Here is a 26,573-nt window from a genome sequence, read left to right on the forward strand (position 1 = left end):
CCACAGAGCGCCGCGGATGAGATGCCACTTAATTGCCAAATGTTTTCCAGGTCACACACAGTAATTCTTTGGATTGGTCTAAGTAGGCCCGTTTTTAAAAAGGTCACAAAAGCCTCACATCTTCCTTCCCCACCCTGCACCCATCACCACAAACCGGCCTCTTTACCATGGAAACCATCCTCCTCACAACACAGTCCCCTGAGCGACGCTACGTGAAAAAAAGCCACCAACAAAAACCGCTCCCAGTTCCTCCGACGCCAGACGCATGTTATAGAATAATCCCACCGGTTACCTGGATTTAATCTGGCGAAGCACTAAAGGCCATGGCCCTGTCGATCACTCTCCAAGGTCTTATGATTACTTTAACAGCTCCCCCCCCCCCCCCCCCCAGGCAACACGGCCTGCCGACCCTGTATCGCACCCCGCGTGGCCCCGACCTTTCTGATCTGAGCGCGGCATAAAAAAAATAAAAAAAGGACCTTAAACCCTCAAAGTTCCCCAGGCGGAGAGAAGCAGGAGGGAAAAGTTCCCCTTCATCTTCCTCCCAGACGCACACAAAGAAGAGAGCGAGGCAGAACGCTCAAAATTGAGAAGAAAAAAAAAAAGACAACAAAGACAAACGAGTAGCAGGAAGGATCTATTTTCACTCATTATTAGTCTCCAGAGATGGAAAATCTCTTTAAAAGACGAGAGAATTTCTGACAACTGCGTCACTCAGACTCCCTTAGTGCAGGAATGTGTGGATCAATACGGGGCCGTTACAGCAAACCCCTCCAAAAGGTTACAGAGTAATGAGCACAACAAGAAACCAGATCACCAATCAGTGTCCACACAAAGCCTGCTCTGCTTTTACAAACCGCCCACTATTGGGTTTAAAAATAGAATGTTAAAAGAAAACTCCTACAAACATTGTGTCATTTGCTACTCGGGCTGAATGAGGTTTTTAAGTCACATCTTTTTAGGGGGAAGATTTAGGCACCAGTGAATGGTTGCAGTGGCTTCTGGGTCTTGGGAGTCATGTACTCTTGTTTTTGAAAAGGCGCTGATGATGCAATCGCACCACAATAAAGTTCGAGAGCACATTCAATCAATGCATCCATTAATCCATCCACGCCCTTTCAGCTCTGTGTTTTTCATGGGTCGTGGCAGAGACTAAAGGTCGCTCTCACCAGCCGTGGTATTAATGCAAATTATGTTGATGGACAAATTGGATCAAATCTGACAAAAAAAAAAAAAAATCAGTATATGTATGACCACAAAAATGAAAATGAACAAATGCCAAAAAAGGAAGCACACGGAAATGGGACATGACATTTAAACCAAGCCACTACGTTATTACCATGATCTCATTAAACTGTTATTAGCATCCAAAGCCGCTGCATGCCAATGAATGTGTGGGTTGCGGCGCCGCTCCCTACCTTTCCTCAAAAGTGCTCCAAACACTTGACACAGCGAGCAGTAAGTGAGGAGACAGGATCACGCGGTTAGGGAGGGTTCGGGAAACACACAGATGCAGGCGCACAAACGCACGCACGCACGCACACACGCACATACCTACAGAAGCACATATTTTTTGCAAGACTAGCTCTTACAGCATAATAATGCAGCCTGGATCGAGGGCTGGAATAAGATCTCCTGAAACCACAACGTGGAATTGATGAACACAAACAGAGCGCTCGGGTGGCTTTTAAACGCTCTGAGGTCACATTTCAGCTGGATTTTTTTTTTTTATTGATTTTTTTTATCGTTTTCTTACCTTGCGATCGACTCCCATATGCCTTTACTTTCACTATTTTCACTTAACAGATCCTCATTGATCTTCTCGGCCTTTTTCTGCACCTACACAGAAAGGAAAAGCAGACACAAAACGGTGGTTTTGACATTTATCTCGTGACAAACTTTGTAAATTCATCCTCAATTTGTTACCTGCTGAACCAACATCCAACATCCTCCCAAAAAAAAAAAAAAAAAAAAAAAAAACAACTCACCCTGACTTTGATGATTTTACTGTGGAAACTGTTGAGGACAACGACGACATCACCAGCGTCCGCGGGGGAATCGGCTCCATCGTGCCTACGAACAGGTGGAGTCAGAGTGTCAAAATAAACGATTGTGAAATGTGGCTGAAACTTATCAACTAACTGGAGAATGAAATCAATATGACCAAGTGGTGATAGTGGTGACTTTTTTAAGAATCTACACATCAAAGGTCCACCAGCTTTTTCACCCACCTACAGGATTTAAAGTCTAGCTGAATCTTAAGAAAAAAGGAATCCTCTTTTGCAATCACCAATTATTGTCGACATGATTTTCATATGTACAGGTGATGTTAAACATATCTTAAAACATGGTAAGCATCCAAAAGCAAAGATGCTGATATTTGAAGGCAAGTTTGTCGTTTGTCGATCTTTCAGCGTGACAGAGCGGACCGCGTACCTCATCACTGCACATGCCTCTATCAGCACGAACTGGAACGCCTGCACGTTATTAAATAAGCACTCACAGATCGACTCTCGTTTTTTCCGATGCAACGGAGTACTTGAGCGAAAGCACTCCGTGTGTGTGTGCGCGCAAGTGACTGGGCTTGATTCACGTGTTTCAGCCTCGACAACAGCGCAGAGGAAAACGTCTTCGGGACGCCAGGGTCTGCTGGGTCTCCCGGTGAAACCCCCGGAGGCCGTCTTCAGGAAAGAGATGAGCAATAGCCTGTAAATGCACAGCGAGCCATTACGACCCCGGTGCTTACTGAAGGAAAAAAAAAAACGACCCGTATCACTATGATAAATGCTCCCTCCTCATTGGGCCCACAGTGCTGCTTGTGTTTTGTCCCCCCCCCCCCCCGCCCCTTCTGCTGTCCCTGATGCAACTAAGCCCTTAGGCGCTTGTAATAGAAAGCACCAGAGATTAATGCGTGCACCGAGAAGAAGAGAGCTGGCCATCTCGTCCATCCCTGTCGGTGGCAGCGAGGGGGAAGCGGGAAACGCAGGGACCGGGACCGCAGAGCACGGGCACTCCCCGCCACACTCTGATCGGCCACCTCGCCGGAGCAGAGTGCCGCTAACCACAGGAATAATGACACTGCCAAGGTGAAAAATGACATCACCTCTTAGCTTCACCTGGAGGATTGGGGAATAAATCTTAGTCGTCTGATATGATTCCAGAGGAGCCGAGGGCTGTATGTGTCCTAAATCTAATGTGGGGGGATACCGGAGAAGGAAATATCTGTGATTGTAGGGACAAGTAATGTGACGGACACACATGCCATTAGACAGAAAGGGGGCGTTATGTCTTTGTTATGTTAAGCAGAAATGAGTCAACGAGGTTGGAGTTCCTTTGGAGGAGTAAGAATTTGATTTGTTCGAGAGCAAAGTCAGGACGCTCGGCGGAACATTCCGGTTAAAGTTTAAGTGTGGAATTAACAGAAGGCGAGGGAAATTATGTTTTGTGTGAAAACGCGTCAAAGCACAATGCCGTTCCACTTTTTGTCCGGGGGAAATTAGACAACCGCCGACGCACTCGGCCGAGCACAAGGAGCCTTTGACACCTACGCCGTCCAGAGGGAAAAAACACGTTCTGCCGCTGATACTCTGCTGTCTGGGTTGGACGGCGTTGGGAGGATGACCAGCTGAATCATCGCTCCACTCCGTCTTCTCTTTAAGAGCATCCCTCTCCTCCCACATCGTCTTTCTCCCCTCTGTAAGCGAGCAGAACTCCCTCTGCTCGTCAAAACCTTGAACTGCTACGGTGTCGGCGGCTCGCTGTGGTTGCCATAGCGATGGGCTTCACAGCTACCGGTGAGAAACGCGAAAGGTAGCTGAGAACAACCTTCACGCTGAGCCGCCTAATCAGAATCATTACCTCGGGTTTCTTTCTCGATTGACATTGACGGCAACAAGGAGTGAGTCGGGAAACGTACAAAAAAAAAGAAAAAAAGAAAAAAAAACAGCGGGGAATACTCACGAGAGAACCTGGTAGATATCCTCCGATCTCCCTTTACGTAACTTTAGGATCCAAGCGCCGGGATTGGCTTTCAGCTGGAAATATCCCTGTTGTGGTTCGAGACGGCAGGAGTCTGAGCATTTAATACACACGGCCTTCGCCCCAGGCAGATTCTGTTCTAAAACGTACTCGAATCGAATGTCATTGACGACTCTCGATAAGGCTACTGACCAGGTTGGCCATGACGATGGTGTCGTACATGAGCGGCTCCCGACTCATGCCCAGTGTGAACTGCAGCCCTCGGGGCGGCTGGCCTGTGGACAGGTCAAAGCAGTGGCCCTCCAGCAGAAGGTGCTCCAGCTCGTACTCGGCAGCCACCGTGCCGCTCACCTGGAGGCAAAACCCGCGGGTTACCGAGGAGACGGGACAAGAGGTGGGGGGTGGGGGGGGGGATGCAGGGAACGTGGCTAAGAAGCGAGGTACCTCCTGGAGGTGGATGTTATCCAGGTCGTGGGGGCTGCGGACGGCCTGCACCATCCAGCTCTCCGGTGTGATCATGATGAGGGTGAGAAGAGGGGATTCTGGGAGCTCCAGGAAGCGGGCGACGGGTCCAGGGGACACCGTGTCGTTGGCCAAGAAACTCACGTCGGGCTCCAATACGAAGCGGTAGAAGCTGGGAAAGCAAAGAGAATCACAAGGTGTGTGCCTGCCTTCCATATAACAGCACATTAATGCGGTGGCCGAGGCCATTTGGAGGCCTGAGACGGGCGGACGTCCTGCAGGACTTTTTGCCACTGCAGTCAACAATTCTATCCAACAAACGAGCAATGAAATGATGACATGTGGCGAAATGGTCTGCTCTCAGGGACCAGGGAGAAGGGCAGCTGGGAATATACAACCTCCTCAAAGTAAAGAATGCAATACTATTAATGCTTGGACAACAGAAATGTGTGTGCTGGTGTTTGCACCTGAAAGGTCCCCCTTCTTTGTTTTGTTTTTTTACTCAAAGCTGTCACAAAACTAATTGTTTTTCTTAAGTGCGCCTGTTGACACTGAGGAGTCATAACGGGGCGTACAAATCAAATGAAGCACAAAGCATGAAACCAGTGGAACACGCGGATACGTTCGTGCACTGGAGGTGTAAAAGAGGACAAAAAGGCCATTAACCATAAAGAGGGATGTTGATAATCTGTCAACACATATTTCATATTCATGGACAACTTTATAACCTTTGTACGAGGACTGTAAAGAAGGAAATAATAATAATATATACTCAAATGAAGATATTTAAGACCACATGTGAATTCGCCTTGTTTATATAATCCTTAGACATTCGTTTTTTTTAATTCACTTAACTTAGGTCACATGACCACACATGCAGATTAGGGTCAATAAAGTTGCAAAATTCCCTCACAGATGCTTTAGGGAGAAGCTAAGTACAGTTTGTAGAAGAAATCAAATTTGAAAAAACACTACAAATTACATGACTAACATCAGACCGTTAATGGTCAATTTAAACCCTGTAATTTGCTGTTATTCATCTTTTATTTATTTCTTTACACGTCTTCAACCACAACAGCGCGAGCAGTAAGCGATTTACCTAGAGATGCCGGGGGAGGCCCCAAGCAATAAGGTGGTGTTATTAAGCAGATTACATCTGCGCAGCATATTCTTACAAAAGGGAAGGAGCACTGCAGAGATGCCAAGCCTGCAGCGGCCCGAGGCCACACAAAACAAAGCAGGAAAACGCAATTACGGCGGGCGCCTACCTCTTGAGGGGCATCTCGGACAACTTGGCCCGGCAATTCATGAACACCTGCAGTCTCACGTTGACCACTTGACTGAGCACCTGCAGGAGTCACAGAGGGAGAGACCCAGTTACACATAGCAGGAGCAGAGCCCCCGACAGGGTCACAGCCCGCCGGAACAAAAAAAAAAGGGGCCGGAGGAAGCTCAGTAACTCTCGTCCCACCGAGACTCTGAGACACGCGCGAAAAGGCGCTCTCGTTTTAAAAAGCCCTTTGAGTAGCAACGTAATTTGATTTATTGACATATCACTCGTGACGCAAACAGTGGCCAAAAAACAATTAGCCGGACAACTGCTGTCCTCACGACTTCTACCGCACAACACTACACAACATTACTGAAGAGTGTACACTGGGAGCTGCAGCCACTGTCTCACTGGCTGTCTGCAAAAGGCCCGGTGAGTCATATTTAGATATTCCCCTAGAGAGCTAGTGGGATTCAGTAAGGTGATTCTAAATAACTTGCGACGAATACGCACACTTGTTTAAGCTCAGGATGATACTAAAGAAATGCTTATGTGCTTATGTGAGGATTTCTATCCGAGTGTTGTGGCACGCTGGCAAGCCTCTGCTCCTCTTCCCTTTCAGGGAGAGGGCTTTCAAAGCGTCCCTGTTGCGTCAGCGGCCGCCGGGGAACGAACGCAGCTTACGATCAGCAGAGGGGACATCTTCTGCGCCTCCCTCGTCAGGGGGTCAACGATGGCCACCACGTCATAGAAGACCTCGTTCTCCCGCGGGGAGAGGCGGAGCACACTGGGGAGGAGAACAACGAGGCCCCCGGTGAGGACGGCGGGACCCTTTTCTATTATGAAAAAGGAGGACAGAGCGTTGCCCACCTGTGGCTGTCTTGGACAAAGTGGACATCCCTCCTGACCTCTCCCTGGGGGGCTGCGGTGAGGAGGGCGTCGACCTTCATCACCAAGTCACTGGCGCTAAAGGGGGGGGGGGGGGGGAAGAGGTCGGCATCATATATTAAAGGGCTGCGTATGAGAAGAGGCGTCGAACAGAGGAGCCTTACGAAGTTAGCCTCATAAATCAATTAAAGCTGATGTGGCGGATGATTGCTTTTAAACACAAGAGGAAAGTGTCAAAGTGTCAGGTATTGCACATTAGAGCGGCTACTGTTATTATCATTTCACCGGTGATGACTAATAAGAAGGAGGATGCAGGAAAATACAAACGTACTGCTTTGCTTTCATGCCCATCAGTTTAACTTTAGCTTTGACTTTCTCTGCAGAAGCGCTCAGCGTAATCTTCTCCAGCAGCTGGAAATCCTCCGCGGTGAATTCTTCCTGCTCTTCAAACGGGCCGAGTACCTGGAACGAAGACAATAATGCAGTCGGAACACGGCTCCTCCGACTCTAATCTGGGCCGGTATTACATCGTTTACTTCTTGCCAAGGGAGTGCAGACGCCTGTGTGATTGTAACAAGGGCGTTTCATTCACTTTAAGTCATGCTTTTCTGTCACGGGGCCTTTGTTCTTTCCTCCATTCTATTTCTGGACGCCTGCCACTGCAGCAGTGGGATGTAAAATGATATTAACTGTTACTGCCATCTCAGAGGCTGCCCTCTTCATCCGGGGCTGTCAGCATCCCTGCTGCTGAGATATCAGTCATCAGCTCTGTGCATGCATACAGACCCCCCCCCCACACACACACACACACACATCTGCCACCTGCCACCTATAAACAACCTTCGTGACGATTTGGCGGCACCAAAAAAAAAGAAAAAAAGGGAGCTCCCCGTAAACATAAGAGGGTCAAATCTCCCGTAGTGCAGCGGCTCAGAGGAGCTACGAGGCAAGTTATTATTACAGAGACGTCTCAGGATCGATATTCTGAAAGAACGCCGAAGGCCGCTTACCCTGCCGTTGCTGATCACTGCCTGCTGCCCGGGGCTCAGTTTCAGGACATCTCGACAAAACAGCTGCTGACTGCGGATAAAGTCCACTTCCAGGGTGTTGAACTTTTTCTCGAAGGCATCTCTGTCCATGCCCTGCAGCGGATTAAAAAAAACCAACAACAAAAAAAACACTTTTTACTGGATGTGGGATCAATGGATTGCATCGCTGGCTCACGTTTGAATTTGTGCTGAACAGCGAGACCCGGCAGAGTAGCTCATGAACCCTTAAAACAGGCCTGTCCAAAAGTGAATCGGAGTGATGCATTGGTGTAAGGAATGATGCATGTGCGGCAAAAAAACAAATTAACCGCAACATCATTGATGCCCCGCATCAACGCAATCGCTGAAGTTTTGAAACGGCAAATATCACAGCCAGAGCCGAAAATGCACCAGCGAGAACGAGATTAATCAATTTGTAATTAATACACCAAACTCTTAATTAAGCCTTGACTATTTTAGTCCATGACAAATCTTGTGCGTGGAGTGCGTGGAGTGTGTGGAGAGTTTGTGCGGTCGGGTTATTAGTTTCTTCAACACCTCTCCTCAGGAGAACAGGTGAAATAGCAATAATGTCAGCACGATCCAGTCAGCAGGTCTGTGTGGCAGCCAATAATAAACTCATGTCCCTCGACTCGGGCTCTCGGCTCACACGGCTGCCTCCTGCTCATCTTCCCGTCGCTATTTCCAGCCCATTCTCTCACCGTCGTTGAAGGCTGGTATAATTGAAGGACTGTTTTTTTTTTATTTTTTATGGCTTGTCCGTCCCAAATGTAAACGGTTCAGTGTGACTCTCCCCCCCCCCTCTGACGGAGGGGATGGGAGCTCTCCCGTCAGCTAATTCCACGATAGGCACTGGAGAATTTGTTTTTCCTGTGTGTGTGTGTGTGTGTGATGCTGAGTGGGGAGGGGGAGGGGAGAGGGGGGGGGGGGGTTTACTGCAGGTCCAGAGGCTACCGGCCGTGGACTGCTTACAGAAGCAGAGTGATGGAGTCAGGCTCGGCTGAACGCATGTGGCTCGCAAAACCGGTGAGCAAGGAGCTGGACAATTTTATTTATATATATATTATATTATATTATATATTATATATATATATAGGGTCCCGGAGACCACGCACCCACCGGCTCTTTGAATTTAAAAGATGCGACGTGTGTAGCCCGCCTGGTGCTGGCCTCTGTGACGGATCAAGTGGAACTGACAGTGAGTCGGCCACTTGCCTCGGCATCCACAGGGTGTGGAGCATCACGCGCGCTCTAAATTTATTCTGTTTGTTGGTGTTGCGGGAAGGGAACAAGAAGAGGGGCTCATCAATCACCGTTTTCCTCGACTCTGCACTTGAATCAAGAGAGCAGTAGCGGACGGATCTTCTCAGAAGTAGTGATGCTCAACCTTGTTTTGTTGTGTCATCAATTACATCAGTGTTGAATACCTTTCCTCTCGTTTAGCAGAGAATTTCCCGTATACACTGTTCGCTGTATTTATGTAAAAATACATATACATATTTAAATAATAACCCCCACAAAAAAGGTTTTTGTGTTGAAAGTAAGAAATACAATTTAGGATTGAATGAAATTACCCTATATAAGACAAAATTATACATTGAGGTAGCGATCCCTTTGCATGGAAGGCAGTGTTATGGCCATATTGGATTTATAGGTTTTAGCAGCAGGGTGATGAAGTACCTCAGGTACTGTACCACACAGATTCAGGCTGAAACAGATACTTGCATCAGTTTAAATAATTTATCCCTAGATTACAGGTTATAAACTATATCTTCACAATATATATTGATATTGTAACCTAAGATTACACAAAGATGATGGCCCACCAACAGAAAATATCACAATAAACCAATATTCGAGATTCATTCACCACCTCCAATCAAAAGCATTCATGTGTTTAACAAAGCACATAACACATTGTAATTTTCTAATCAGCCTCCACTGCTGGCATGAAGAAAGAGGCTTCGCTGAGATGTGTCAACGCATGCATGAAACGTGGTGGTAGATATCAAAGGCATTTAAAAAAAAGGTCAATTAATTGTAATTGTTACTGGCGTTATTGTAGGTGTGACGGCCATGCTTCAAGGGTTGGACTTGTTGCTTACCAAATATCTTACTATATATATATAAAAATATATATCATCATGATACCAGTGTGAGATTTTAATAGTGATAATTATTGGTGCTTTGAGAATGTATTCAAACAATATTAACATTGATACGATATATGTCAATATATCATATCAATATGATATGTCAATTTCACACACTTATTTTATTATTAAGTTAGACATTTAGTCCTAAATGAAACAACTCTTTTTGATACTCAAACACTACTAACACATTATGTTTAGCATTAAAGTATTGAGGCTGAATGCCCCGCCTGTGACCATATGCAGCCATGAAGATACGCCTATGTCATAATGCAATAATGCAACTGGGTATCAACTAGTCTCATATCCTAACTTATCAAGCAAATCACTATGTGTCGAAGAAAGAGAAACACTTCTTTAATCGCTCCTTTACCTGCGTCAGAAGCTCCTTCATCTTGGTCCCCTTTTGGAGAAGCAGACTACTTTCCTCTCTCAGGAGTTTCTGCACAAACTCTGCTGCAGCCTTGTTCTTCTGGGTGAGGAGCGAGGCCCAGATCGCCCGATACAGCGCGCTGTTATCTCTGCTTGGCTTTCCGCTGGGGTTATTGATCACCCCAACACGCACTCCAGGGCTGACCTTCTGCTCACACACACACACACACACACACACACACACATTAACATAATTCACACGGTCCCATATTTCCACAGCCCACAGGTGTCACTCACAGATGGCGATGAGAGAGATGGGAGTGTTGATTAAAGTAACAGAAAAGGCATTTCCTTTTCTGCTCACTCTACCAGTAAAACAGAAAAAAAGGCCTGTCTGCTATATCACACATAATTCATCAGTAGTGTGTTAACCGGGTTATTTGTTGTTATGTAATCTGTGGTGATGCTTTTGCAAAGGGCATGATGCAGAGAATTCATTTAACGAATCAATTGGCCTGTCCCAATCAGAGAAACAGTGTCTCAATGTAGTTCATCTATTCCCCTCTGATGGGACATTTTCATTTACATTTGGTGTCTAAGGCGGGCAAACGTGAAAAGCTTCAAAAGCTAAATTGAAGCAGCATTTCCTCCCTTTAAAAAAGTAGGACTGCGTAAACAATACTCACCACGCGTTTCAGTGCACCGAGCAACAGTTTTCTCCCGGAGACCTTGTCAAAATCTCCGACTATCCACATGGTCACGGCACTCATCCCATCCTCATCTAAGGCACAAGAGCAATGTACTCTCAGCTCTACATACAGGTCACATTAAGGGCCAGTGAGTCTGCCCAGCGGTGTGCAATAAACTGTTAATAAGAAGTACCAGTGGAGGGCAAATGTATTTCTGAGTAGTTTTCTGCCTCATCGTGATGAGAATTCAGAAGAACAAAATGAGGCGTAGCGGCTGTTTAGTTTGTGTGGAAGACGCGAGGAGAGGCCGAGGCATCTGCCGCGGAGCGCAGTACACGAGTCGAGAATTGGGCCACGTGTCCCCCCCTCCCGCCACCACAGCCCATTCATTCAGTCAGTCAGTCAACTAGTCCAGCCTCCTCTGCCTCAGAGAGACAGCGGCACTCCGGGCCCGAGCACCCAAACGCAGCTCTGACCACCGTTTACACATTTGGCCGATAGCCAGTCAGCAGAAATGGCAATTATCTCGCTGGAGGCGCAGCCTGTCTGCTTTAACTAAGGTCAATTTCACACTTTCATGGATAAGTAAAGCAGTGTGGGATTGATTTTGCTTGGACAGCACTCATCTGACAGACTTTCAACAAGTGAACGCCTCACGCTGCTTCCAGCTTACGTGACAAAACGCAGATGCTCGACTAAGTGATTTAGATAGTCTTCTCACTGAGCTCACCGGCATTTGTAAAGTACTTCATCCTCTTGGCCATCACAGCGGTTTTGTCCCTGGAGTCATAGAAGGAGAACATGGTTGTGTCCTCCCAATCATCTACAACTGCAAAGCAGGAAAAGAAAAGTTGAAATCGGGAGTGCGGAATGCAGGCGGCGAATGCAAGACGAGCGCCACGGCTCACCTGGTTTGGCAGTGAAGTCGAGGTACTTCCTGTCAGTGCTCAAGATAAGAGGGTTCATCCTGGGAACCACGTTGGCCTGCTCCATGAGATAGTCCACCACACTGGAGCCTTCAGTCAACTGACCCTGTCAGCGCCGGATAAAAACAGTTCAGGGAACATCAATCCATAAAGAAACGTGAATGTCGTTTCTGCCCAAATTCAGAACAGCTCAATGGAGAAGTTTGAGCGTCTCCAAATTCAAGAATGTGTAGGAACAGGGAGGAATAATCACACAACATTAATTTTAAGACTGTAATCCAACCAAGTAATGTTGGCTATTAATTCATTTTAATGATTTACAAGATTATATTAAACACTCGGTATTAGCTCAGTTTGAAGCATATTCTCTGCTTGTAATAACCTCAGGCTAGCATGTGAATTATTCCTTGTATGAATACTATAAGCATGGGTGTACTGCAGTTGGTTAGAATTATCTAGAGTTTCATTACTTCAATTCATGCACAGATGTGTATATCTAAAAACATATTAATCTAGAGTTTCTCCTCCTGGCAATAAAAAAGGTGTAGATTTGGCAGGCTGAAAGTGAAGCGCGCACCGTGAAGACGGCCCTCTGGAAGCTGGTGGTCGTGTCCATAATGCGCTGCAGGATGATGGTTTCCAGCTCCTCTGGGTCCATCTCATCGGGGCTCAGGGGCACTCCGTTGAATAAAGCCAGCGGTAGGGAGCCCAGGCCGCTCTTTTGGTAGAAGACGGCCCCGTCCTGCAACGTGCAAAGCATGGTTGGATTCTTGGATAATTATATTTAATAAGTAACTATTTGAATTTCCGATAAAGAGGTAGAAACAAGTGACAGATGTTCGGTTCTTCTTACCTTCCTCTTGTCATCATACTCAGAATCTACACCGAGGATCCTTGCAGCGTTGGCTTTAGGGAATTTTCTCTTGAGGTGAGCAGAGATTGCATCAACAGACAGCATCTCCCCTGCCTCTACTTTGTTGTACATCTGCAAGAGAGTGGTCGTATCAGACCGGATCTCCACGGCTGTCAATAAATTCCTAACTCTATTTGAAAAAATCCCACTGATTCATCTATTTCAGAGATTGTCTCAAACCACGAGAACACAAGGCACAATAAAAGAACTGACGTATGAGGCGTGGACAGATATGAGCTGGCGAGGAGTGTGCTTTAGTTATTCTTAAAGAAGTGCTTTCTAAAACAACAGAGATTTATGAATGCAATATACTCACTGAGACCATGGACATCAGAGCCTGGGATAAATCATACTCGTCTGCAATGTAATTCAGCACCCTGAAAAATCCAACCCCCGCCTCTGAGAAGCCATCAATCTCATCTTCGGTGTTGACAACAAACACAAAGCCAATTCTATAGAAGGGAGGGCAAAAACAAGGAGTCAATTTGTAGCTGAGATGACAATCACTACCTGGTTAGGATCCTAAATGTCAAAAGAGGAGCATATAAACTCCTTCATATGAGCACCAACCTCAGGGGGATCTTGTGCTTGTAGAAAAGCTCTGCTAGTTTCACCAGCTCAACACTTTCTGGCCTTACTGGATCGAGGAACAGCACCTGACAGCAACAAAAAGCCTCATCGTCAATTCTAAAGCATAACACAGTGAGAAATGCTCATTATCTGCCTCGGATCATGGATGGATGGTCCCAAACAGGTCTGATAATCAGCTAAGTGTTAAGTATTAAAATGTACTCCGTGTTCTTTTCTGCGAGCGTGAGTAGAACCGCAGCACCTTGAAATCATTACAAACACCCAACGATTTGATGAAAACCCTATTTTATCTAGACCAGCAAAGAGGAGTCAGAAGCATCCACAGCTCCCTTTATCACCAGTAGCCTGCAGCATCTCTGGAAGCAAGGAGACTCACCAGGTTGAAGAGATTACGTCGGATCTGCCGAATGACTCCGGGAAAAGTGGCTCGGAGGAGCTCCTGTACACCCATTGGCCAGCTGCCGTACACTGGGTCGTTCTCGATGTCATTCATCCACTGCAAAGAGCATGACAAAACAAGGAGGGCTTGTGTGAAGGAAGATAGGTAGAAGCAACCCTGGGAAAGGTAGCGGTGAAATACCTCACCTCGAGGACATTTCTTGCTAGTAGAGGTTTTATATTTCTTATTGCGGCCATATATAGTTTGTCCTATTCTGATAAAAAAGTCGTTGATAACGGCTTGGAAAAGGGCAGGTATGCTCGGCAGATGATTGGATGAATCAAGCTCCTGTCGAAACATGTCAGTAGATGAAGGATAACGTCTTTTCTTCAGACAGAAGCCTTCAGTATTTTTCTTTGCACATCTGTAAATGAAGAACTAATCTCCAACCACGTGATCTCAAAATTCCCTTGTGATGTGGCAAGAATCAAGCCTGCCGTGCAAGGGTGATACTGGTGAAGACTAAGAATACCTACAGTCATTCCCAAATGTTGGGTATTCAATACGCGCATCACGGTAACTGCACCCTGTAAAAATGATCATCTCTTTCCTCTTTTCAATAAACAGGTAATACCAGGCCTACAAGGGCTATGTGCTGGATCGGATGTGAACATTTGTACATTGTTATGAAGGCACCCAAAATCAGTGCGCTTTTGGAAATGGCTTTTTATGATAAATGGCCATAATCATAGTTGCAAAGTGATCCGTCATTGCAGGACAATCTGGCACTAACGCCAAGGTCTTTCTAGCATTCAGTAACTTATCGAACAAGCCTGTTCTCAGTAACGAGAGGGGGGTGTGCGAGATAAAACGACAGACCTCTTGATTGAATGTGGAAAGGCAGAAATCCTTCAGCATTTTTTTTTAGCACCTAGAATATTGTAATGGCTAGAGGGACCAAAATGAAAAGGTTTTCATTTGAGAGCTGGTCTTGGCGGAGTCCCAATTAATACCTGAAGTTCCTGGCAGGCTCGACTAATACACTTAGTTCACACAGGAGGAGAAAAAAAAGATAAAAAAGGGCCAGAAAAATACTGCTCTTGGACAGGACTCACCATTATAGCTGGATGCCTGATATCTAAGGCGTATCTGTCATCCACGGCGTTCACAGGTAACCTCAGCAGCTTCCCTTGTTGTTCTCCTTTTATGCCTAGGTTATGAAGCCCTTCTAAGACCCTGGCCTCTGCTCTGAGGATGTCTAAAATGCTACAAATATAAGATCAAACGGTTAGTGTGTTGGACATACTTAGCTGCATGCCAGTAGCCGAGTGGGGCAATAAACGCTGATCTTGCTGCAGCAGGATGACGGAGCCAAAGCGCAGGCGGACCCCCCTTTGTCTCCCCCCCCCCCCCCCCCCCCCGCGCACCTCCTGCCGGGTTGCCTACCTGAAAGGGTTGTGAACGTCCAGGTCGATGTGCCGTCCGTTGATGAAGAGCTCTCCGTCTCCCGGGTGTACACCAACGGACTCACTGAGATGCTGAAAGATCAAGCTCAAACTCTTTAGTCGAATGCCAAAACCCCCCCCCCAAAACGAGAGAAAAATAAAGAAAGGACAGGTGTGCAAACGGATACTACAAGCGGTTAAATGAATACAGTGTGTGCAGATAAAATAGAACATTTTATGTTGTTATGAAATGTTGTTTATTCCCGATACTGATTACAAACCGGCTGTCTAAAATAACGGTGTTATCGGGGGAAAAAAGTCATGTGGAAGGGCTGCTTATTACGTCGCACCTTTTGGTTTTCCTCAATTTCTTTTCTCATTTCCTGCGTAACGGCCACTTTCGTCAGTGATCTGTGGGAACAGTAAAACACGTACAGCCACCATCAGCTTTAACGGCATCCCAAGCCGGCAGTAAAACACCAGTTTTAATCTCCAAAAGCATATGGGCTCCCGGTGTTATGTTTTCAGTCAACTCCCCATAAACAGTCAACTCTTACTCAGCATTATTTTGTGTTTTTACAAGCTGCCGGAGACAAAATGAGCAGACATCAAAAAGCTGATTAGATATCCGTGACAAACATGTATTTCATGTGTTACGTACAGTGCTCTATGGGGATAGGTCTACAGATTTTGTGTTGTTGGTTTGTGTTGTTTTTGTCTCCCCCTTCTGTTTCCATTCTCTCACTTCACAGATGTGCACACCTGGTTCCCCTCATCCAATCACCACACCTGTTCCAGATCTCCCATCAACCATTCCCTTTATATAGTCTGTTTGTTTTCAGTGGAGAGGAGGTTTTTTTGTGTTGAGCTGGGCCCGTGTTGTGAAGAGCTCTGTCTTGTGTTGGAATTGAATTGGTAACAGCCTACTGGTGTTTTGTGATATGTTTTGGTTGTGCGCACAGGGTCAATGAGGACAGGTAAGATACTCCGGGGTTTACATATTGCATACACGTAGGTGTACCTATTGTTAGTACCCTAGGCTAGAGTGAGCACCACCCACTGTATTTTTGGGTGCTAAGCACCGGTCAATGGGGGCGGGGTTTGTTTATGTTCTTTTCTTTGGTGCCACTGACAGTCCTTGTTGATCCCTGTGTCGTTTTTTTTGAACAATAAATACCTGTTTGTTACGTTTTGTGTGTTGGATTTTGTGTGGCTAACGCCTCACTTGCCTTGACCTGTTGCCCTTATGTTGCGCTCCAGGTCGAGCCACCAGGGAGTGTAACATAAAATGGGGGCTCGTCCAGGATATTTGATCCTTTATAAGCAACAGGTTGGATGAGTGTTGGTGTGCAGTACACACGTTGAGTAGGCTGGTGGTATTGGTTAGTTTGAGACAACATGAGCATGTTTGATCTTCAGGATTTTCTTGATGATCCTTCTGTGGAGCAGATTAATCACTGCACAAAAAAGGATTTGTATGCCATTGCGGCACATTTTGAATGTGCATTTTCACCAGTTCTGCTAAAAGCAGAATTAAAGGAAGCGGTGGTAAATATGTTGGTAAGCAAAAAAGTGCTTGTTACGGACAGCAGTGCGACTGCTAATGAGGTCGCTATTCCACAAACCTTGTCTTCTAGCGCAGAGGACAGTTGTGAGGAAGAGGTAGTTGATGGAGGGCTGGTTGCTGATAAGCCCGTTCCTTTAGATGCGGCCCCTGAGTTAGATCTGAAGCCTCCTCGTACGGTGCCCCGATTTTCTCCGTTTTCCTCTCCTAAAGTAAGCGATGAGGCCCGCCATAAGTTACGCCTAGCACGTTTACAATTTGAGGCGCAGGAGAAAGAGCGCGACGCAGAATATAGTCACAGGTTGGCTATTCGGAAAATGGAGTTAGGAATTGAGGCAGAAAGAATGGCATTAGAAATAGCAGCAGAGAAAGAGGTGAAGTTAAAGCGCCTAGAACTAGAAGCTGCTGCTGCTGCTTTGAGTATATCTCAATCTCCTAGCCCTAATAGGTCTATACACCTGGATCCCTCCGCGCCTACAAGAGGTTTTGAGGTGAGTAGAAATATTGTGTTGGTCCCTCAATTTCGCGAGGCGGAAGTAGACTCTTATTTTACTGCTTTTGAGCGAGTAGCTACCTCACTGGAATGGCCAAAAGAGGTCTGGTCAATACTGCTTCAGTGTAAGCTGACAGGGAAGGCACAGGAGATTTTAGCTGCACTATCTCTGGAAGATAGTTTGTGTTATGAAACAATTAAGGCTGCTGTGCTTCGTGCCTACGAACTAGTGCCTGAAGCATATCGACAAAAGTTCAGAACATTAAAAAAATTGTCTAGCAAAACATTTGTTGAGTTCGCCCGCGAGAAGGAGACTCTGTTTAATAGATGGTGCAAGGCGAGCAACGTGACTAGTTTTGACACTCTGTCGCAATTAGTTCTCATCGAAGAATTCAAAAATAGTCTGTCTGATCGAATTGTGACCTATCTCAATGAGCAAAAGGTGGAGACATTAGCGCAGGCTGCGGTGCTTGCTGATGAGTTTGCGTTATCACACAAACAAACGTTTGGAACTCTCAGATATGAGAGTAGGTCTTTTACTCCTTCTGCCTCGGCTAGAATGCAGTCTAGTCCGTCATCGCCACTCCGCTCTACTGAGGAACGAGAGTGTTTCTACTGTCACCAAACAGGTCACATAAAGAATGATTGTTTTATGCTAAAACGCAAGCTGTCACAGCCAAGCAAACGACCAAAAGAGGTTGGTTTAGTGCGTGCGTTGGTGGCTCCAGTGTCACTGGCCCCGGAGATGGAGGGTGATACTCTGGAACCTTGTTATGAACCATTTATATTGGACGGCCTGGTTTCCCTCAGTGCAAATTCGTTGAACCAGTGTCCAGTGCGCATACTTAGAGATACGGGCGCCGCTCAGTCTTTCATATTGTCAGACGTGTTACCTTTTTGTGATGACACTTTAAGTGGCTCTAGTGTGCTTGTGCAAGGCATTGAAATGGGGTTTGTGTCTGTCCCTCTCCATGAGATACATTTAGCCTGCGACCTAGCAAATGGAGTGTTTAAAGTGGGGGTGCGCCCGTCTTTGCCCGTTAGAGGCATCACATTTCTGCTAGGGAATGACATCGCTGGTGGTAAAGTTATGCCAGTTTTAGAAATTCTAGAACGACCTGAGATCTTGCAGCCTGATGTGTTGGCTCAGGACTTCCCTGAAGTGTTCCCTGTGTGTGTGGTCACCCGTGCTCAAGCACGTAGCTTGGGTGAAGCAGTTGTTTTGTCAGATACTCTGTTCGCGACTGAGTTGAATGGCCAGACTGTTTCCCCTGTGTTTCCTCAGTCTACTGCTGAGCCGAGTGTCCAGCCTAAGGTTCAGTGTGATCGGTCCACCAAAGAGACAACTAGGTTGCCCATGGTTCGAAGTAATCTAATTGCTGCTCAGAAGGAGGACATTTCTTTAGCAAAGTGTTTTGCTGCGGCTCTTGCTCCAGAGAGCGCTAAAAATAAAGAAATAGCTTATTTTATGGAAAATGATCTTCTGATGCGGAGATGGAAATCTCGCGCGGATTTGGATAACGAGTGGAGTTATGTCAGCCAAATTGTTGTTCCTACACAGTACCGACAGTCCGTTTTATCTCTGGCTCATGAACATCTCTGGTCTGGTCATCTAGGTATTACGAAGACCTATGACCGAGTGCTGCGACAATTCTTCTGGCCAGGTTTGAAGAGAGATGTGTCCTTGTTTTGCCGTACATGCCATGTATGTCAGGTCACGGGGAAGCCTAATCAAGTTCTTTTCTACTTTCGGCCTCCCTAAGATCGTGCAAACCGATCAAGGTACCAACTTCCTTTCGGGTATTTTTGAGCAGGTGTTAACATCACTGTCGATATCACACAGAATCTCGAGTGCTTATCACCCGGAGTCGCAGGGGGCACTCGAAAGATGGCATCAGACGTTTAAGTCAGTGTTGCGCAAATATATCATGGACAGCGGTAGGGAATGGGATGATGGAGTCCCCTTGGCTTTATTTGCAGTTCGGGAAATAGTGCAAGAGTCACTAGGTTTTAGTCCAGCAGAGCTGGTATTTGGCCACACAGTTAGAGGACCTTTAAGAGTGTTAAAGGATCAGCTAACAGGAGAGAGTTCGCCCACCCAGCGAAACGTGCTGACCTACGTAAGTCGCTTCAGAGAACGACTGCACGAGGCTTGCAGTATCGCTAAGGAAAGTCTCTCTGTTGCACAGCAGGGTATGAAGCGGCAGTTTGATAAAAAAGCACTTCCACGTTCTCTTCAAACAGGTGACTTGGTTTTAGTGTTGCTGCCTATTCCAGGTACTTCAATGAGTGCTCGATTTTCTGGACCTTATACTATTGACAGGAGGTTGAGTGATACTGACTACGTTGTCAGGACTCCTGATAGAAGGCGGAAAACCAGAGTTTGTCATATAAACATGTTGAAAAAGTATTACACTAGAGGCGATGTCCAGCCTGAGACTCGCAGTGTACCTCTTGTAGCCACTGTTGCAGTGTCAGCTGTGAGTCCTAACGCCGAGAGTGACGAGGATGGACTGAGTTTGCGCAATGCTCAGCAACAGACCCCTCGGTTGTCAAACTCAGAAATGTTGTTGAAACTTCCATCCTTAATGTGTCATTTAAGCAGGGAGCAGGAAGCTGACCTACTCTGCCTTATCTCAGAGTTCCCCTGTCTGTTTGGAGATGTGCCTACCCGCACTACGGTGCTAGAGCACGACATCGATGTAGGTGAGTCCAGACCTATTAAACAGCACCCGTACAGAGTAAATGCATACAACAGATCTCTGATGAAAAAAGAGGTTGATTATTTACTGGAGAATAACTTGGCACGACCCAGCTCCAGTCCATGGAGTTCTCCGTGCTTATTGGTTCCAAAGCCTGACGGCACTGTCCGATTCTGCACAGATTATCGTAAGGTAAACCATGTAACGGTGCCTGACTCATTTCCTATGCCCCGCGTAGATGATTGCGTGGATACCATAGGATCTGCTCGCTATGTCACAAAGTTGGATCTATTGAAAGGTTATTGGCAAGTTCCCCTTTCACCAAGGGCTTCTGCCATCAGTGCTTTTGCAACTCCTGATAATTTTGCACAATATTCCGTGATGGCTTTCGGGATGAGAAACGCTCCGGCCACTTTCCAGAGGTTGGTGAGTAGTGTTTTCAGTGGTGTGCCTAACTGTACTGCATATTTGGATGATGTGGTAATACACTCGTCAGAGTGGACTGCTCATGTGGACACTCTAAGAACTGTGTTTCAGCGACTAGCTGATGCATCTCTGACACTAAACCTTGCAAAATGTGAGTTTGGAAAGGCGACTGTGACCTACTTGGGTAAACAGGTGGGCGGAGGCCAAGTGCGACCCTTGGAGGCAAAGATCGCAGCCATCAAATCTTTTCCAGTACCCACCACTCGGCGGGAATTACGCCGATTCCTCGGAATGACTGGTTACTACAGAGGGTTCTGTAGGAACTTCTCTACCGTTGCAGCCCCGATGACTGACTTGATCAGTCCATTGGTAAAATTTGTCTGGTCAGATAGGTGTCAAATCGCTTTTGAATGCTGTAAAGCGCTATTATGTAATGCCCCGGTACTAAGTGCTCCTGATTTCAATAAACCTTTTTCCATTGAAGTCGATGCAAGCTCTATTGGTGCTGGTGCAGTTCTAACTCAGATGGATTCTGAGGGTTTGGTCCACCCTGTGGGATTCTTTTCAAAGAAATTCAATAGTAGCCAAATGCGCTACTCGACCATAGAACAGGAGACGTTGGCTTTGCTGCTCGCGCTCCAATTTTTTGAGGTTCATATTGGGTCTAGTGCGGAGCCTGTGATGGTTTACACAGACCACAATCCGCTGGTGTTTCTGCATCGCATGCACAATCACAACCAACGACTAATGCGTTGGTCCTTGATTATCACCAATTACAACCTGGTGATCCACCACAAAAAGGGCACTGAAAATGTGTTCGCAGACGCTCTGTCCCGGGTGTAACCATTGTTGGTTAGTGGTCGCTAAGTTTTTGGTCTTTATTTTTTTTTTCTGGATTTGACTGTTTAAACTTGGTTAACCCCATGATCTGATGTATCGTCAGCCATGGGCTGACTCTTTATAGGGGGGAGTGTTACGTACAGTGCTCTATGGGGATAGGTCTACAGATTTTGTGTTGTTGGTTTGTGTTGTTTTTGTCTCCCCCTTCTGTTTCCATTCTCTCACTTCACAGATGTGCACACCTGGTTCCCCTCATCCAATCACCACACCTGTTCCAGATCTCCCATCAACCATTCCCTTTATATAGTCTGTTTGTTTTCAGTGGAGAGGAGGTTTTTTTGTGTTGAGCTGGGCCCGTGTTGTGAAGAGCTCTGTCTTGTGTTGGAATTGAATTGGTAACAGCCTACTGGTGTTTTGTGATATGTTTTGGTTGTGCGCACAGGGTCAATGAGGACAGGTAAGATACTCCGGGGTTTACATATTGCATACACGTAGGTGTACCTATTGTTAGTACCCTAGGCTAGAGTGAGCACCACCCACTGTATTTTTGGGTGCTAAGCACCGGTCAATGGGGGCGGGGTTTGTTTATGTTCTTTTCTTTGGTGCCACTGACAGTCCTTGTTGATCCCTGTGTCGTTTTTTTTGAACAATAAATACCTTTTTGTTACGTTTTGTGTGTTGGATTTTGTGTGGCTAACGCCTCACTTGCCTTGACCTGTTGCCCTTATGTTGCGCTCCAGGTCGAGCCACCAGGGAGTGTAACATCATGGATATTGCTAAAACAAATGGGTTTCTAAAACACATAGTTCACATGCACTTCAACAACAGCAATGGTCATTACGGGATTCACAGACACACAGAGAAGGGGTCCTTAAAATATGGATTTCGGAATGGCACCAAATGTGTTCGAGATGAATTTCCTCACCTGGCTTCGCTCGGGAAGTTCTGACTGAGGTCTCTCATGAGCTTCAGAGCATCGAACTTTGGCACGGACATGATTCTGGCAGCTGCCTGGACACTAAGATCTGAGGAGATGAAACAAGGAACTCATCAGCGTCTGTACCTACGAACACACATGCTCTTTACGCAAAGCAAAGCAATGAAATTAGATGACAATTCTTTATGCTGATGAACTTAGCAACTGCGTGGCAAAAGACAACCATTTAAAATGAAAACATCTGGAGCAACAGATGGTATAATATGCACCAACTCAACCGCTAGAACAACACAATTGCAGTAATTATACTGTTTTCTGTCATCTTTCTTATTCCCCCCAAAACCATTAAACCGGTGAGATTAAAAATAAAAAAACCCTACCTTGCATCTCCCACACTTTGAGAGGAACCATATCATTTGTACTCTCGAGCAGATGTTTGCGAAGCTCGACCAGTTGCTGCTTGAGTTCAGGGTGAGATTTCCTTAAAAAGAGGAAATTGAAAAGGAATGAGATGTAAATACAATTATGGATTTATTTTCATCTCGCCCGTGAAATCAGCACAGCGGCAAAAACGGAAATCACAGGAGAAAAATCAAAAAGCGGGCAGTGATGCTTACTTTAAGGTTCCAAAAACAAACCCTTGGACCTCCTCGCCCTCGTCTTCCTCAGCTTTTCCGCCCGACTCTAAAAAGCACAAGATTTCGGTTTTGTTGCCTTGTACACAGCGAAATCCACCACGCAAAAATGTTTGACAAGCCACAAACTGACCTTTCACTTTGGTGTCGTCGACGGCTTTGTATTCGGTGCTTTTGATAGCCAGCTCCACACCGTAGCCAGACAAAAGCATCCTCCGAGGCTTCGGGTCCTGCGAGCAGTGGGAGGCGGGGGTGACGGCTTTAATGTAAAAAAACCCGTCCAGTTCTGTTTACATGCACGTTTCTTTCAAAAGCACCGGGATAAAAATCATCAGCGAGCGCCGATCCATTCCATGGGAAATTAATCGGACGCCATCTCTCCACTAAGTTCGCCAGTGTTGTGGTCTGGAAGATTATTGCCACACAGGAGACGCTTAAGTTCTGTAATTGTGAAAGGGAAACGGGGCCCCCCCCGGGGAGCAACAGCAGCTAAGCTGCACAGAAGAGGGCTGAATGCCGACTCCCAGAGAATTATCTTGACACGACCAGGAGAAGCGCCTCGGGACGCGACGTAGATACGCAATCGGGGGTCGGCGACTCGTCCCCGAGACTCAAAGCATCGCCTTCGTGCTTTCACCGGCGCAACGAGAGGTCTTTCTGCCGAACTGACATCTTAGATGGAAAAGGCAACTTTCTACATGAATAGCATCTGTAGTATTCTACTAAAAAGAATAATATTTCACTTCAACTGGACTGTCTAATATAGGCAAAATGACCAAATCCAATAAATGGGCTAAATAGTATAAGAAATAACGCTAATTTCCCAGGTACATCCCAAGAAGGACAAACAAAGTTATACTTGGTGACTTTTTGCAGAGTCTAACAGCAAACCGCCTTATTGATTAAAAACATTTCAGCTGTAGAACATTACTTCTACAAAAGCTACAGAAGAACTGAAACTCACCGCTACAAAATGACGCAGCACGTACACGAGTTTGCCGCCTTCAGCCTTCTCCGACAGCACCTTATGAAACGAGGTGAACTTCTTGGTTCCAATCTCAGCATAGAGGATCGCGACCGGCACATCTGTTGTATTGACCCCTGGATACGTGTGCTCGGTCTTGTATAGATATGGTTTTGGTCTGCAAACAATTTGAAAATGGTATAAATGGAGTCAATAAGGGCATCGTTGTTTATGAGAAAAATAACAGTTGGAGTATTTCTACACATGGGAGGAGAGCGCTTTTCTGTGTTACCTGCCTGCGGCTGCCTTCAGGAGCTTCTTGATGTCTTTGGTACTGCAGCTATGTTGACCGTGGACGGAGACAAAGGCAGGGCAAGCCTCCGGCGGGCCCTCATCATTGGCTATCTGTTAAAGAACATGAAGGAGCGAAGGAATGCTCTTTTAAAAACAGCGGCCACGACGTGACACCAACAACGCTGCTGCATTGCCCAGCACCTCGTTTCAGCTGCGAGGGGCCATTATTCCGTCAACTTCCTCAACTGGGGCATCGCTTTATACTACTAGGTGAACTTGGGCATAAACCTCAGAATCAGAGACATTGAAATTTGGACAAAATGAGAAGAAGATCGGAAGAAGATTAAAGTGACTGATATTCCTGCTGCGTTGACCATGAATATCTGAATCAAATTTTGTCCGATTCCATTGGGAAAATGTTAAGATATTTCATTTGATGAGTGAAATGTTAAGAAAAGAGAAATGTGCATGTTGATAAATGCATCAGAGACGGATTACAAAAGCAGTCCGATCAACTTTGATTACCAATGATAACTCTTATTTGTCACTGGATTAACCGAAGATAATGAACCTCATCCACATTTGAATTCTGCGTTAACCCACAGGGAAATACTGCTGTGAAAAAACAAATCATCTATTTGTAGTATTTAACACAGTGGATTAAGAATAATAACCGTTAAAGACATTCAAACTGTAAGGGAGCCCTGCAGAGCAACTTTGGCCATGAACTATTTTAAAAGACTAACAAGAAACTAATCCGTCTCTCTGGCATGGAGTAATATTCCCACGCTGAGTGTGAGAGTTTTGAAATAGTCGTACTAATGTGATAACAACGTACCTGCTGAGATGCTTGAACGGCTGGCGAGTACGACCGCAGGGACAGGGCAAATTTGAGGAGATTCACTTGAAGATCCGTAAGAAACTGGCCGGCTTTCTTGAGGATCAAGTTGTAGTACGAGCGCACGGATTCTGAGAGAGAAATCAACGTTAATCATTATGAGGTTTCAGAGGAGAGAAGCACACGTGCCGGGATGTCAAACTTAATTAGATATATTCTGGTTCAGATTACCTCCTTGCTTGTACACAGTGAGCTCTTTCACGGTGTCAACAAACTGCCAGAATTTTTCGTTCCCATCTTCACCAATAAACTCACTGCATAGGAGTAAAAATATTAAGTCAGCATCTTTACAGTAACCACCGAATGCCCAAATTACCAATTAAAGCTACAGACCAGACAGTCATTCTAAATATTTAAATTCTGCACAGGCCCGGCTTCATCGTTCACTGTGGAGTATCACACAGCCCTAAAAATAACGCCTGCCGTTAGTTACTATAAAACCATATTAAAATGTGTTCACACAGAGAGTTTCAAAAACAAAATTACTTCTGGCTGCTAAATCAGTCCACTGTGTGTGTGTGTGTGTGTGTACTGAAGTTAATAATTAAGGGGCACATGTTTACAGCACTGCGATGTTTTTTTTGATGGAATCAGTCAATTTAAGAATAATGTTCCCGTCAAACTACTTTAAAACATGTAATAGTTTCTAATGACTAGAATTACAGGCAACTAGACAACAAGAAACCATTTTCTGGATTTCTTTCCAAGGCCCTTCCAGGTCTATGATGTCATGTTATCTGTGTTCTGTGGGACGGTTCCAATTCAATTTGATTAAAGTAGAAGGAAGTTCAACCATTAAAAAAAAAACTAATTGTTGCCATTTCATAGGTCAACTCCTAATTTAGACACAGTATCTTTGGATAAGAAATTATTCCATATCTTGGATTGTAATCCTGGCAGTATGAATTATGTTGCAAAAGAGGCATAGGCTGCAATAAGAGGGCTTGAACTCATGACCCCCCGACCTCCGGCATTTCGGTACCTCGTCTCCAGAAGGAAAGGCGTCATGCTCCACTTCGCCGATAGACTGGCAGTGACTCCTTTGGACGTCGACAGCACATGGTGTATGTTCAGCAGCAGGGAGAGCGCAATAAGGTTCCTCATTGCTTCTGGCGAGACGTCACGTGAACCTGCGGCGGAGTAGAAAGCCAAACGCCGCCAAGTGCAGTTGCTTTTGAGAGGTGCCAGTAGGTGCCACGTAGCGGCGGTCACTCAGATGTAATGTGTACTCCAAAAACCATTACACCCGACGCGAGGACCCCCGTGAACCCCGATGCAGAAGATGCCAGCTAAGCGTTAACGTCACACGCGTAAGAAAACCGCGTAAGACGGCATTTGTTGGCGAGCCGTTCTTTTCAAGATACCGTTTTATTTGATTGAAAGGGGGGGTCAGGCACAGCGGAGCAAACTTGAGATGTTTAAGAGCCGTAAAGTAAACCGTCTTGTCGCGAAGCAAAACGACTGAACACAATTAAGTCCACAAAGGTCGTATGTGGGGGAAAGAAAAGAAAAAAAAACCCACGTAACGTACATTAGAAATACATAACCGCAGGTCAGCGTGTCGCTCAGTTATATACTTATATACATATATATATATATATATATATATTTATCCTTCACTCCGTTAGTGATGCCGACCACTTCCATACAAAGCGACTGTATTTGGGGCACTTAACAACGGGTGCAGCTGAAGCTAGTTGCCGGG

At 45.9% G+C, this 26,573-nt stretch overlaps 1 protein-coding gene across 3 annotated transcripts; it reads right to left on the reverse strand.

Annotated features, from left to right (window-relative positions):
* Positions 1 to 584: 584 nt before the first annotated feature.
* uggt2 (UDP-glucose glycoprotein glucosyltransferase 2) lies at positions 585 to 26,524 on the reverse strand. 3 transcript variants are annotated; one of them, XM_062565017.1, is made up of 32 exons: positions 25,851 to 26,524; positions 25,040 to 25,122; positions 24,809 to 24,939; positions 23,969 to 24,081; positions 23,677 to 23,854; positions 22,846 to 22,942; positions 22,695 to 22,761; positions 22,458 to 22,558; positions 22,066 to 22,165; positions 15,466 to 15,526; positions 15,117 to 15,208; positions 14,786 to 14,936; positions 13,668 to 13,787; positions 13,271 to 13,356; positions 13,017 to 13,152; positions 12,641 to 12,772; positions 12,365 to 12,529; positions 11,770 to 11,893; positions 11,592 to 11,690; positions 10,859 to 10,953; positions 10,174 to 10,380; positions 7,609 to 7,740; positions 6,930 to 7,060; positions 6,581 to 6,676; positions 6,395 to 6,497; positions 5,709 to 5,788; positions 4,423 to 4,612; positions 4,171 to 4,329; positions 3,961 to 4,046; positions 1,989 to 2,073; positions 1,757 to 1,839; positions 585 to 1,442 (listed from the first exon to the last, which is right to left on the reverse strand). In XM_062565017.1, exons 1-32 carry the CDS (start codon positions 25,970 to 25,972, stop codon positions 1,415 to 1,417), a joined length of 3,633 nt encoding a protein of 1,210 aa, XP_062421001.1. In that variant the 5' UTR covers positions 25,973 to 26,524; the 3' UTR covers positions 585 to 1,414. The 3 variants fall into 3 exon arrangements, with proteins under 3 accessions (XP_062421001.1, XP_062421000.1, XP_062421002.1); XM_062565016.1 differs by having other exon boundaries at positions 585 to 1,635; XM_062565018.1 differs by lacking the exons at positions 23,969 to 24,081; positions 24,809 to 24,939; positions 25,040 to 25,122; positions 25,851 to 26,524 and having other exon boundaries at positions 585 to 1,635; positions 22,846 to 22,971; positions 23,677 to 23,801.
* Positions 26,525 to 26,573: the final 49 nt, after the last annotated feature.

The sequence above is a fragment of the Pungitius pungitius genome, chromosome 10, assembly GCF_949316345.1.
Source record: "Pungitius pungitius chromosome 10, fPunPun2.1, whole genome shotgun sequence".
NCBI lineage: Eukaryota > Metazoa > Chordata > Actinopteri > Perciformes > Gasterosteidae > Pungitius > Pungitius pungitius.

Bases quoted from the DNA above. Each gene is read 5' to 3' on its own strand.
- uggt2 (XM_062565016.1), bottom strand. From the start codon at position 25,972: ATGAGGAACCTTATTGCGCTCTCCCTGCTGCTGAACATACACCATGTG. The intron at 24,082-24,808 runs GTACGTTGTTAT...GTTCTTTAACAG, and splicing joins CCGTTCAAGCATCTCAGCAG to ATAGCCAATGATGAGGGCCC. The intron at 12,773-13,016 runs GTGAGTATATTG...ACTCTCTTGCAG, and splicing joins CTCTGATGTCCATGGTCTCA to ATGTACAACAAAGTAGAGGC.